Raw genomic sequence first — 14,986 nt, 5'->3', positions numbered from 1 at the left:
TCAGTCCATAACACTTCATCTCCGCTGCTCCTTCCTCCTCATACTTTTCCCCTGCTACAGTGTGGGGCCCCTCCCACAGTAGGTAGTCTTTCACAAACTGCTTCAACGGTCCCAGATCCTTCCCAAAGGCTGCAGTTCTTCAGGAACTACTGCAGCATGAGTCCTTTCCATGGGGTACAGTCCTTCAGGAATGTACTGCTCCACTGTGGGTACCCCACAGGCTGCAGGTCCTGCCAGAAAACCTTCTCATGCATGGCCTTCTCTCCATGGGCCGCAGCTCTTGCCAGTAGCTTGCTCCAGTGTGGGCTCTCCATGGGCTGTAGCTTCCTTCAGGGCATGTCTACCCGTTGCAGTATTGGGTCCTCCACAGGCTGCAGCATGGATATCTGCTCCAGCATGGAGCTACGTGGACTGCAGGGGACAGCCTGCCTCCATAGTCTTCTCCATGGGCTGCAGGGGAATCTGTGCACTGGTGCCTCTCTCACATTTTTCTTACTCCTCTCTCTCACAGCTGCTGCCCAGCATTTTTCACCCTTTCTTAAACATGCTACCCCAGAGGTGCCACCAGCGTCACTAAAGGGCTCAACCTTGCCCTGTGGTGGGTCCACTGGAGACAGCTGGAACTGGATGCGTCAAACATGGGGCAGCCCCTGGTCTCTTATCACAGCGGCTGCTCCTGTAGTCCCCCCTGCACTCCCACTCCACCCCCACTGCCAACACCTTGCCTCTAGAGTAATATACTGTTTGGGCATATTTTTCTGAAGACATCTTTATTGGACTACAGCTAGAGGGTTTACAGTTAGCTGTAATTGTAAACGTGTATTATATAAACACATTAATATCAAACTGCTGTAACTGTTCTATAGGACAATGCAAGATAGCATTAATAATGACTAAGTGTTTCTATAATTAAAGTTCTGAACACTATTACAAACATACATTATTGGAACAGAAAGACAAGGATAAAGACAGAGGCTGAGAAAAGGGAAGAGCCGCTCTTCCTACAGCATTTACTCCTTCTGACCCACAAGACACTTGAAACAGACGAGCAGTGGATTAACCACTCTCATTTAATCCATACAAATATATTCAGAAGTATATACATGTCATTGTTTTTTGGGTCTGTTTAACGTGATTTCAGATTAGTACTGACTCATTAAAGGTCATGCTTATATTTATCAAGAAAATTAGAGTGCTAGCACCCTACTTACTTTAGTAGCAATAACTTCATATTTCTCTACTACAGTAACAATCCAACAAGGATTAAACTGTAAGAAACACTATTAGAAACTTTATATTATCATATTTGATACAGCTTACCAATTTTCATCTACAACGTATCTGAATGTCCTGGTTTCAGATAAATATTTTGGCTCTCAACAAACTCATGTGGATTAAATAAATCAAATGCCATAACTACTGTGCCTCCCCCTGGCTGCCACCAAATTACACAAAATATTATATATTGACATCAACCCACTCACTGGAGCATATTGCCTGAAATTAAGAATGTTATGTGCATCATTTTTTTCTACTGACAAGGGACTACTGAACTGAGAGTTCTTGTTTCAATCTAGTATTACAACACTGTTGCATAAAGCATTTTGCTTTTAAAGCCAAGAATTCCCCACAAACCATTAATCTAAGATGTTCTATTCATTATCATTTGAAGTTATTTTTTCTAAAATATGTAGCTCAGAAACTGCTGACAAACTACTTGAAATCATTTTATAAGTGTATCACATAACTCTCTGGCTAAGGCTAACTGAAAAGTAATTAAAATCATTAAGATGATGGTTTGAACAAGAACAGGAAAAAACTGTCTAGATGAAATTATGAGGAAAAATTAGATACCACTTGACTGAATTGTGCCCTTAGACACACTGCTTCTCATTTGCAAAAAATAAGCATTTCTTTCCCTCTCAAAGGGGTTTTTGACCTTTTAAGGCACCAATATCCACAACCCCCTTCAGACTAACTCGTTCATCTTCTGACCCAAGACTCCCAAAGCATATTTCACTTCCTTTATGGACAGAAATAAAACTCCCTAAACTCTAAATATAATTTATTACCAAATTTAATACCTTTTTGCTTGATCATCAGAACATTATTTTAGTCTTCTGATAAAAAGGCAGGAAGACAAATAAGAAACAAGTTATATGTAACTTTATTTATCAGATGTCATACATAGCATTTTCCCTCCATAAAGATACCAGTCCCTTGACTGGACTCTTGCCCCTGGGAAAACAAAACAAACTAAAAAATCCTCAAGCCTACGGTCGTCACAGAAAAGTACATAGATTTGAACCTCTTCCATCTGCCAAGAAGACTGAACAACACATACTGACAATCGCTTTCACAAAATCCAAGCGGGGAGAATAATGAATGAAATTTGGAATAGAAAAGAATTTCCAGTGGCGTGATAAGAGAAAAAGAATGTATAGCTTGTACTGCAAGCCAAGACGACTGATAAACTGCGTGTCTTACCTCCAACTTGAGAAACAGCATTAAGCACTACTGAAATAGTCCAGAAAATTTTTAGCAGTGTGTGCCAAGACCACTGGACAAGAGCCAGTTTAAAAAGGAATTTGCAAGAACCTCCTTTATCTGAGATGATGAACTCAATCTAGCATGATGATCCAAGTGCTGGGACTCAGGCAAACTGAACATTCATCTTGAAATTGGGAGTCCTACCTTTGCCAGAGGAAACAAAGTGCCGAAGGAAAAGGCACTTCAGTTCAACCATCAACCTTGGAGATGATGGTGTCCACAACACATGGCAACATTAAGAAATCTATAGCGAAGACTGATGAGAACATTTTTACAAGTGAAGGTATCTAGGGCTGATTGCTGCATATTGTACATTAGTGCATTTATTAGTCTTCTACTGATGAGTGCATACTTTCAGATTTTGTTTATACAGACACTTCTGAAGATTCACACTGCTTATCTCCTAATTGTCTTATCCAAAAATGAGAGGAATGTTTTCTTGAGAAGGACAACTATTAAAGAGATTTTACACAAATGCCAAAATACATTATGGGTGCCTTAAAGAACTAATTAAAATGGATGTAAACACCAGGACATTCATCTGCAATGCTTTTAAGTGTTCTGGATATATTTATACTAAACTATGAGGCTAAAGCAGACGAAGTCCCATGATACTACAAGCAGTGTCTTTATGTTTTGGCTACTTCTAGGTGACAATAGTCACAGAAGGTTCAGCCTTTAAAAGCCACAGCAGATGCTGAGCTGGGCTGCAGGCAATCATCCCTCAGGAGATGGAGATCAGTACATTGGGGAACCCTTAATATGCTCAGATAAATACATGAAAAAATAATAATTGATAAATTTTAGGCTAGTGAATAGTTTAAAACCAATGCTCGGATTGTATGTGTTTGTGGGAGTGAAATGGTAAAGGAATCACTGTATTACCAGAGTAAATTTATAGTTCAGCAGAATGTAAGGGGCTGTTGCTATGGTCTTAGGTCCAGCTGCACGCATTGCACAAAATACATTAAATAACAGTATCACAGCTATTTTAAACACAACATGCATAATATCATTGAGGCCCTTTACTTCGGGATACCTCTCCTTTCCTGTTTCTCTCAACTCTTTTTCACTCTCCATTTCTTTTCAGAACAGATTTTCATTAATATCTCTTTCAGTTAGAATACCTAAGATCATCTTTATCTCCTACTATTCCCTCTTCCTTTGAGTCTTCCTGAGTAGTTCTGTCTGCCTGCTTCTAGTAGTACTTTATATTCATTTTCATGCCATCATTCTGTTTTCCATCTGCCTTCCCTGATGACACCAAGCTTTTATTCCTACCTTCTAACCTTTATGTTCCCCACACAATGAAAGAAAACCTTTGGTTTGCAAAATATCCCTCCCAAAAATCACTGGGAAGACCTGAGTATTGCAATTAACAAAGAGATTTAGACAAAGCAGCATTCCAACAATAGTCTGTCAAAGAGAAACAAAGCAAAATAAAAGACCAACCAGATGGCATCCCTTGACTTGAGGAGGGCTTTATTGGTGCGTTCACCTGATCCCAGTTAAGATCATCATCATCTGACTGACTATAGCCACAGGAACTGAGAGGCTCATCGAAAGTACAACATCCTGTAAAATAAAATAAACACAAAGATAAAAATTAAACAAGGCATGCAGATAACGGATTATGAATCTTTAATCCTAACAACTGCAACATGGTTCAATGCAGGCTGTGTAATTTTTAAATATCTTTTAATACAAATGATTATGTATTTATTAAACATCACTTTCTGAGGAGGCATAAAACCTTGTAATGAAAACAAAATCTCAAAGGTAAAAGAGAAGATTTAGAACCACAGATGAATTTTCTCCTATGACACAATCATCAGGTATCAAAAACAAAACAGCAAAATAAAAACAATAAAAATTGAAAAACTGAATGATTGGCATTCTTCAGGAAAAGCAAACTATTCCATGCCTGGGAACCTACATTTTTGAAGAAAACTGTAAGTGTGGGAACATCAGCTCCCATTCCTGTATCTTGGTTTGCAAGTAAGGGAAGGCCTAGATGCTGCCCGGTACGTGACAAACAGCTACCAGCCTGGATGTTCGTGGGATCAGTGCCTCTGGTACAATACAGCATAACTATCTCAAAAAGCCAATCTACGCGCAGCCCCGGTCTCGCTGAAAGAAAACAGTATTACTTCCTCTCTTTTTCCCATTCTCTTCTAAGTAATTTAGAAAAGAATAATATGTTATAAAAGCTCACACTATCCCAAGCAGGGCAAGGAAAAATCTTACGTCATGAATTTAGAAGAACTGAATCTAACATTATCCACAAAAAAAAAAAAAAACAAAAACAGAAAAGCTTTGCTTTTTCCGTTTGGTACAGAGGGAACTTTTCCAGCTTTTTTACATCATTTACTTCTAACAGGAGATTAACACAGGGTTACAAAATTCTGTTTTCTCTGATGTCTGATGTTTCACTCCAGTGAAGAATGACATCTTTCCTATTCGGGAAAACAAATATAACCCTAGTCACGGATATTTTAGTCCATATTAAAGTAAATTCTGCAGCTGTTCAAACAAAACTAAACTTTAGGGCTATTCATCATCTTTGCTATCTGTCCATAGCCACAGCAGGCTTAGCCTTGCCAAGTTATATTAAAATAGGAAACAGACAGAATCTAGCTTTAAAAATCTAAATTTTCCTAGTACCTTATAAATGGCATTAGAGAATACCTTATCAAAAAGCAGAATAGAAGAAAAGATTTCATTATACCTGACAAGCTTCACCCAACTGAAGCCCAGCCTTCCTAACAGTCAGTCCCAGTGTATATTTAAGATTCATGACAAGCATTTTGCAAGCATATAATCTTCAACAGAAATTATTTTTAGATGCAGTCATCAAATAATTCCATTTTTTGTTCTCTTACAGTGCCATTGGTCTCTATATCATGTTTGCCATGCCCTTAGATACAGATCATCCTATACTGTTTTCCATTTTAAAATATCTTTCTATAGGAAGTCTTTGTTAACTCTAGGTTTACCAGGGAAATTGGCACCTCTAGACACTGCATCTTTCTGTACAATTTGAAGTGCACAAGATTCAATTAGATAATCCAGTGGGAACAGAAAATCCATTAGAGAACTTGCAACTCTAAACTCTAATATTTCACCTCAGTAATAACAACAGATATAAATTATCTCTTTTCTGAAGTTAAACCAATTTAGCAATACAAGAGATTTGTATAAAGTATATCAAAGAACATCTGCAATATTTCCAGTAGAAAGGCTTAGAAAATGAGGCAGCCATTTGCACATTTGTTCTAGCACTTGCATAAATATTTCTCCAAACTTCATAAAATACGTCACAAGTTAAGTTTCAGACACAAAAGCAAAACATCCACTTGCACAGACCTATTTGTGCTTTTTTATAAAAAGTTGAAAAAAAACCCAAACCACAGGTAAAGCAAATGGTAGCTTCCTTGCAAAGGTACTGCAGATACCATATAACATCATGCTCAGTTGTACTGGGTCTGGCTGAGCCGGAATTGGTTTTCCCCTGTAGCAGTCCTCATGGTGCTGTGTTTTATGTTGGGAGCTGGCAGGGTGTTGATAGCACACTGGTGGTGTGGCTACTGCTGAGTAGTGCTTACACAGCACCAAGGCTCTTTCTGACATTTCCCCCCCACAGTGGGACGGGGTGGGCAAGATCCTGGGAGGGGACACAACCGGGACAGCTGACCCGAACTGACCAAAGGGATATTCCATACCATATGACGTCTGCTCAGTATAAAGCTGGGAGAAAGGAGGAAGGGGGTGGGGTCACCCTTGGTCCTCCGAGGCAACCACTACGCGTATTGGAGCCCTGATTCCTGAGAAGGCCCGACATCGCCTGTTCATGGGAAGTAGAGAATAAATCTGTTTTCTTTTTTTTTTTTGCTTTCGCACGCGGACCTTTGCTTCGCTTTGCTTATATTAAAACTGCTTTTGTTTACCCACAAGGGTTGGGTTTTTTTCCTATCTTATTTTCTTTCCTCCCTTTGTCCTGTTGAGAAAAAAAGAGGAAGGGAGGGGGAAGTGATAAAGTGACTTGGTGGGTACCTGGCATTTAGCCAAGGTCAAACCACCACATCAGTATATAGAGGAGGGTCATCTGGGAATGGAGGGCTCTCACTTCTGGGATTGCAGTTTCGGGATCGTCTCTTCTCCGGGATTGCTAGTCAGGAACAGGCTGGACATTGGTCAGCGGGTGGTGAACAATCACATTGTGCATTACCAGTTCGTATTTTCTATTATTATTATTACTATTATTTTATTTCAATTATTAAACCGGTTTTATCTCAATCTATGCATCTCCTTACCTTTATCCCCCCCCAATTCTCTTCCCCCATCCCTTCGGTGGGGGAGGGTGAGCAAACAGCTGCGTGGTGCTTGGCTGCCAGCAGAGTTTAAACCACAATAAAATGATACTAGGACATGAATTTAAATATCAAGTTATGCAATGTACAACGTAGTCAAGCCTGGCAAAAAAAATACACCCAAATAAAACTTGGCATAAGTCAGGGTTTACAATTGAAACGCAGGACTAACGAATGTACGGAACAGTGCCCGTACCTCATTACATCATATGTATCTCTAGTAATAAGATGACATAGAAAAGTTTAAGGTGTTTTCCTGCTCAAACCCAGAATCCTCTTCGCACTAGGTTAGGAAGATGTGGATAAATAGAATGACAGTTCTACTTGTGTAGACCATTTGTCTGTCAACACAGGACCATTTCTCACTGCTTGGTTTTCTTCGTTTCTTTTGCTAGTGTATAGCTAAATCACTGTCAGGATTTCTTTTTCATTTTTCTTTGCCATTTACATCTGTCAAACCTTTGAATTTACTATAACTCCCTCTAATCTAATCTTCACACCTGCTATAGGAAGAGTTTAAAAGGAACTTTTGAACTCCTTCTTCCATTCCTAAATCATTTCCACCCACACCTAATAATCAAACCATAGCAAGTATTAACATAAGTAATCAAACTGTACAGCCACCTATCCAGAGAACTGACCAGCACACATAAGATCTCTAAGAGCACAGATGCCAAACCATGTTTCTTCCTACAGCCAGCCACTAAGGACAAGAAGGCGGCTTTCACAGCCATGACTTTTTGGGAATTCTTTTGTAGATCACAATAGCACACATGGCATATATAGGTGTTGGAAGTAAAGGCAAATTGTGCATTGACTGAATGCATTGACTGAACTAACAATAACACAGAACATCTTACTGGAACAAAGAAAAGCTTAGTCAAATTAGCCAAGTAACGATTACTGTAAATCAAATCATTGACAGTCCTAATAGCTTATGCCTGCTCCCCAAAGTTCCAACCCTCATATCTGACTGTATTACAAATAATATGAAGTTCTTTAGAAATAGGTCATGACATTTGACAAAACTCTACATTTGCACCTACTCAAGCCCTCCCACCTTCTTCTGCAGTGCTTCACCTGTTTTTTAGTCATGATGCTCTTACTGTACAAGGTTTCCACTTCGTAAGAAGTTATCCATATATGATATCAACAAGGGCTGGTAAAATTGGAAAAATTATCAGTGGTCTTTAGTGTCTCTCATCATTGCACTGTTTTGAAACATGAGCCACTGACAAAAGAGGCGGTTGTTTATAATCAACTAACACACTTGAGAAATTCTGCCCATTTTTGCTATTAGAATTTATAATAACAGTCAAAATGCATATTGTAACAATCAAAATACATATTGTCTGCTATATTGCTTAATCAAGCAAAGCAATTTCCCTACCTGTTACACTGGCATTACAGTTTGGATACCCAAACTGTATTTTAAAGGATGAATACCATGTTGACTGAAATATTTATAAGTAGAACAGGAGATACACATTCCATTAAGATTCTTTGGCTTATGCTGCATTTTATAGATATTTTTGGATTCCTAAGAGGAATTGATTGACAAATGCTCAAGATGCAGCACAGTCTATTACAGCCTATGCTTTTTTCAACTGCAATCATCCATTTTACCATCATGAATCCAGTTCAGTATAACTATGCCATTGACCAAATGTGCTTTTTGCATATTTCTATTTTTATTTGGTTAAATTACTTTAGATCTAGAAAAATTTATGAGCTTAAATGAGGAATATAATTTAAAATGAAAGCAACCAATTAAAGTAAATGGGATAAAGAATACACTATATTTTGCCTAATGTGAATAAAGTTTTATTCAAACTATTCTGTTACAGACTGTAACTACAACATCTGTTATTATGTATTCTCAAAGAATACCTTATCAAAAAGTAGGATAACACAAGACAAAAACCAGTTAAGTGACAAAAACTAACACAGAAAAAATTTCCAAGTTATAGTGGACACTGATCTATTTTTGTTGGTCTTATATACTGCAGAAATATCAGATCAATATGTACTTTCAATCAAAAATTTGCTGCCAAATGTACAAGTGCCAAAACTTGTAATGCTTATGAGTATCAGTGCTAGCATTGGCAGGGCACATGTGTACATACTAGAACTGATGCAAGGGCCCTGCTTTGGGATAAAACACATTTTTTTTTCTTTACAGCAAAACCTTATGGTTTCTGGACTCCCATAGTACCATGAATTCTGTTGCAGAACAGGTGAACCCAGAAGATGAGTTTACTGAATACCACATTTCATTAATATTCTCCTTTAACTCATTTTAAAAGTATTCTAAATTCTGTTGTTTCTGTATTTTCAGTTTCATACTGGAAATATGTTGATTAACTCTAAGTACAATGTAGCTGTTCTTTGAAACAGAAATAAAGGTTTTGATATCTGATCTGAAAACTGGGTGTCTAGACCACATGTCATATCAGGGGGCTTCGATAATGCAGTGAAAGATTAATCTCCTATTAGGCAACGGATCTTTTCTTTCTGTCTGTAAAAAAAGAGCCTCTGCCTAAACCAAGAATATACCATTCCTCAGCCAGCCATAGTCCTTCCCGTTCTTGTGAACATCCCTGCATCCAACAGCAATGGATCAAGCACATCACCTGGACAACTGAAATACTGAAAACTGAAATAACTGAAAACTGTGACAAACTGCAATTATTAAGCTCGACTAGACTGTGAATGAGTCAGCTTTCATCCCCAAGGGTGCTCAGGATGATGAGGCAGCATTACCACGGCAAGTAAGAAGTCATAAAGTGGAAAATAAAAAGTCATTCTCTATTATAAACTGGCTAACAGAGAAAGCAAAAGCGGGAATCAGTAGACAACTTTTAACATAGGAAAATTCAAATACTGTCTCTAAACCGGTATGACAGGTCTGGTCTGCTGTATGACTTTATTAAAGATAGGGTGATGACAAAAATTGTCTAACACAAAACTGTTCACCTCTCTGCAATCAATAAATGGTTGAGCCAATAAAGCTTCAACCACAGCTACATAAATGGATGGCTTAAAGAACGTATTAGAAACTGGACATAATGGCCTGCCTAGATTACCGTTTGTGTGTAGACTGTCAGCAAAAAGAGGCTTTACCTGCCCCCCTTTCAAAGGTGTAACAGCATTATATGTTAAAAGGACTTTCCAGACACGCTAGCTGAGAGATAGCTAGCAAAAGAAACTCTTCTCTGTATGCCTCCAAAGTGCACACAGAACTGCCATGTAACTGCAGTGACATACACACAACAAAAATGCTTATCCAGGCTTTGCAAGTGAGCTTTCAACAGTGGGTAGTCTGTTTTAAAATTGAGCATTTATTTTCTCTCAAAATATACCAAGTTTTTGATTTATACTAGGGGCAAGTGTTCAGAGCTGTAAAATAATACTGTAATCTAGATTATTGGTCAGGGAGTCTGAAAAACCATGTGCTGCATAAAGTTGATCTAATTTAAAACAGTATCTACATTTTGTCAGGTCTGCATATGCGCAGGGGTGAGGGAGAAGAGCAAGAGGAAACAGATTTTACAATTGAAGAACTTCTCCGATTGTGGCTGTGCTCAGAAAAGTTTTGAAAAAGGCAGAGGATGGAAAAATTACCTGGAAAAAAATCTCACGAGCCAGATCAAAGATGATGAGGTAAAAGTATGTATTTTGCAACTAAGAAAGGCCAGATATTAATTCTGGCTGTAAGGGAGAACAACACATGGCAAAAGACACAGAATTGTTCTAAGATACATGGAAAAGGTAGTATGAGAATGCTAGAGAGTTCTGAATTCACAGAGCAAATTCCAGCAGTATTGCAAGTGATGACAGCATACAGAAAAAGATCATTTTGGAAAAACATTTAAAGCTGTTATTTATGAGACATCAAAAGCTCACTGCATGTTCATAAAACATTTACAATTGTTCTCTCTGTTCTCCCTCCACTTACCTGACAGAAACTGAATCAACACAAATGTCTCCAAAAATGTTTCAGTTTTGGTGACACGGGGCACCGCTGCAAAGTTGCATTTTATGGAAGACGTATCTGTCAGTTCTAACTTCCCCTGGTAACCTGCTCACATTTAGGCAAATAAAATGTTTTCTAAAAAATTACAATTGCCTAATGGATACTGAGAATAATTCAAAATTTGGGTTCCTGGACTCCAGTAAAAAGCCCTGAAAAAAAGGAACAGTTTCCTCTCAAAACGTGCATTTAAACTCCCTTTAGATACCAAGACATAGAAACAGATACCACTCAGCAAGGATAAAAGACAAAACACTGCACAAGGGCTTTCAAAATAAACTTCACCCATATCGTGTAAGCAAATAATATCCATATATTTGTATCATTTTTATACCAGTAAATATTTATGAGGCCCATGGGAAAATGGGTGGACACTAATATTCTGTGAGCAAACTTATTTCTGGCATTTTTTAATGTCAGAGTGTTTGATTTTGCAATATTAGTGATAGCTTTTCTTAATGTATGGCATGGATTATATGGGCAAGTGCACATGCATGCCTACGTACACAAATTATATCCCTGCTGCAGTTGTCATTAATTAGAGCACGTCTACCGAAAGAAATAGTCGAGTGTTCAACCCAATAAAGAAAGTATAGGATTATGCAGAAACGTGTTTAGGAAACTCTATTTTGAAAGGTATTATTAAAACAAGCATATATGCAAAAGTCATTTGGATTTTATGCTTCAGTAATAGGAAAGGATATCATGCTGGGTGTTAAAACTACTAGCTGGTCTTCCAGTCCAACACAAGTTAATACTAAAAGAGACATTCCTTGTACAAATAGCTGCTATGGATAAATTTTAGCGGTTGTGGGGTTTGTGGTGGTTTGTGTGGTTTTTGTTTTTAGTTTTCATTTCTTTTTTGTATCTATACCACTTTATTTTTTTAATTATTAATTTAATACTTAAATCGAGTTTCAGATCAGGGAATTCACTTTAAAAGCGTAATAAATATTGTTATGACAACATTTTTTGAAAGAAAACCTTTTAAGAAAAAAAAATCTCCATATGATAAGTACTTTGGAATGACTTTTCAAGAACAACTAGAAGTTCAATTTACAACATATATTTAACCTACAAATGTACAGAGCTTACTAAAAAGATCACACTGGGCATATCAGCTGCAAAAGGGAGATGGGTGATATACATGTGTTTTGGAGCTGACTCAAGCTGATGAAATTCTGGACTGCAGTCAAAACCACTACAAAAATGAATAAATAAAAGGCAGATTCTCCATATGTTTTGTATCTTGGTTATCACAAATACATGGCAAAACCATGCCTCAAAATGCAGAAGCCTCTTTCATAAACTTCCTGAAAACATTTCAACATAAAACTTTGACCTACAAATAACTAATAAAAGCAACCTTCCTTTCACATGCTTAAAACAGAATTAAAAATTCAAAATATATTCTGGTAGTGGAATAAGCCTCCTGAGAAAAACAAAAACACAACTGAACACCTCTTTTATATAGCTTATATCATAGGATTCACTTAATTTATTTTTATAGCTACCACCCAGGAGTGCACAAAACCCCCTTATTAAATGTGTAAAAGCATTCAATCATCTTGGTTGTCAGAGAAAGCAGATGCTGCAGAAGAGAGATGTGGGAGAGGTATTTTTTTTCCCCATTTACTTGAAATGGAGTAAGGACATACTGGGAGGGTGGGAAACAGATGTACATATTGCAGTAATATATACAGAAGGTAACAATTAGGTATACTTTCTTTTGACAAGTTAGCATGCAGTACCTCTTAAAGGACTTGAAATGACACCTCTGTTTTGAAAAACTAGTAAAACACATGACAATGTTTTCTGTACTCTTTCCTAGAGAAGAAAAGAAAAAGTGTAATTTTCAGTCTAGCTCCCAGACCATACAGTTATGATGCTGAAGCAGTGGTCTGCAGCACTTCACCCTTCTGTCAGGCGAGGGACAGAATACATACCACTGGTATCTCTTTTTCACTCAGCATCTATTCGTGATTTCTTATGTTGGTAACAGAAGCTGCCCCTACTAATTTAATTATTACGTAGAATCCCTGTTATCCTTTCCTCACTTGGATTTTATTGTAATTTTACCTTCACTTCTCCTTTCAGTTCACTGAGGAGAGCTATCATCAAAACATGCCAAAGCATGTGCAGCTGGAATTAAAAAGAAAACATCTAAACATAGTACAAAATTACTATTTCTTTTCTTTTTCCTGGTTTCCTTTTGCTCCTATAGAGCTACCGAGGCCTGGAGGCAAAATCCTGAACTGTTTCCTCAGGTAAAGTGCTGCCCTGACAAAAGGTAAGCTCAAGAATCATTCACCATTAATCTCTCAATATGGTACTTATGAGAAATGTAAGCGGTTGCGCTGATCTGTTGAAGATAGGCAAATTTCAACAAAAGGAAAGAAGAAAGTTGTCTGCTCTCAGTAGCTTCATATTAATTCCACTTTTATAATTGATGATTCTGAAAACTGCTTACTCCTTTTCATTTCACCTCACCTGAGTACTCCCAGTGTCTTCGTATATCATTAAAATACAGCACGGTATTGCTGTTCCAGAAAGATTTGTCTAAGGGAGGGGAGAGGAGAGCAGGGGAAGGCATTTGGGGAACAATACAAAACTGTACAAGTAGCAAACAATACAAAACTGCATGGATTATATTCAATATTCAAGAAGGAAGCGTATACACTGGAAAATCTGAGATGAAATAAAATGCAATTCAAAAGAAAGGAAGAAACAGTGTGGGCATATTCAGTCTTTGTTTTTTTTAACCCCAGCTGGGAGGAAGCGATTGAAATGCACGCCCCACAGCCAAAATTCATCATAATACAGGGTCTGCTCATCCCAACACTTCACTTTATTTAAAACACAGTGTAACCTAAGAAACATACAATCATCAAGACTGTGATTACAAGACCACATCAGACCATTTCTCTAACATCCATTCAGGAAACACTATTAGATATTCAGTTTGTCATAAAGATGAACCTTTTCATGCTACATCCATCCTAGGGCCCTGGGGAAATACAGCCTAACAAAAGACAGTCAAACCAGCTTTTCCACAATCAGCACCGCTAGCCGTTCCAGTCACAAAGCCATGAAGTTCCTAATCCGGTGTTACGTGATTTTCACAAAGGTACTTTATGATAACTTTGAAAAATAGCAGGTTTTTTCTTAAAATTACTGAAATCCAACATCTTCATTCTTAGTTTGGAAGTGTGGTATTCAATTATTCCCTCAAAAGTTTTTCCCCACATTGTAGTGAATGTGCATGAATGAACAGACGTGAATGAAGGCAAGAATAAACAACACAGCAGCCAATGTTCTTTCGTCTGTGGTTGTGCCAAGTCATACAAGTTTTCACAAAACAAATCAGCTTTCAGCTGCATTTCATGCTATGAGACTATGAGAAAAAGACTATGTTGCTTCAACAACATTTATCACATAAATTTACAATTCAAATTGAGGTAAAGAACACTTGCTCTGACTGAATGAACCGAAGTGTTACTTCATAGGTCAAAGCCACTTTGCTCATTCCCTGCCTTACAGTGTTAAGTAAACGGACAGATGTGGACAACCTCATGCTGTCACAGAATAATCAAAACCTGTGATATTTTAAATTACTTTTAACTACTGTAAAACTACTGTAACTGTATCTGTTAACAGCACAGATTGCATTAGAGTAAAAAGCAAATAAGTGAAGTTCTGATTTTAAAGTTCAGTGTCATGTTTTCCTAAGGTCAATAAATACAACAGCATAAAACAATTCAAAGTCTTGGAATAGGTAAGTCATATCTAAAGACGATGGGCCCACAGCAAGCTTTGAAGTACCACAGCTGGATTGCCAGTACAGCGTAGAACAGTTTCAAAGTGAGCCCCAAGACTCATTGCTTCCCCAACTTTTACAGACAGTTAATACTGCCTCTGAAGTTATCAGATAACAGGACTGAAGACAACCTGTTTTATCAAATCCAGTTTTGATAGCTGAGAGATTTACTATGAATTTCATCCAACTATCAGAACATTCTGAGCTGAGTACATT

At 37.7% G+C, this 14,986-nt stretch overlaps 1 protein-coding gene across 6 annotated transcripts in view; it reads right to left on the bottom strand.

Moving 5' to 3' along the window:
- The window catches only part of PTPRM (protein tyrosine phosphatase receptor type M), a 506,702-nt gene that overhangs the window by 388,653 nt on the left and 103,063 nt on the right, over window positions 1-14,986 (bottom strand). For all 6 annotated transcript variants that reach the window (XM_074821657.1, XM_074821666.1, XM_074821694.1 and 3 more), the window contains exon 2: window positions 4,003-4,125. In XM_074821657.1, coding sequence (XP_074677758.1) covers window positions 4,003-4,125 — 123 coding nt within the window. The remainder of the gene's footprint in view (window positions 1-4,002; window positions 4,126-14,986) is intronic.

The sequence above is a fragment of the Strix aluco genome, chromosome 1 (assembly GCF_031877795.1).
Source record: "Strix aluco isolate bStrAlu1 chromosome 1, bStrAlu1.hap1, whole genome shotgun sequence".
Taxonomy (NCBI): domain Eukaryota; kingdom Metazoa; phylum Chordata; class Aves; order Strigiformes; family Strigidae; genus Strix; species Strix aluco.
Note: the sequence above shows the minus strand (reverse complement) of the source record. Positions and strands in the feature narration are given on the sequence as shown.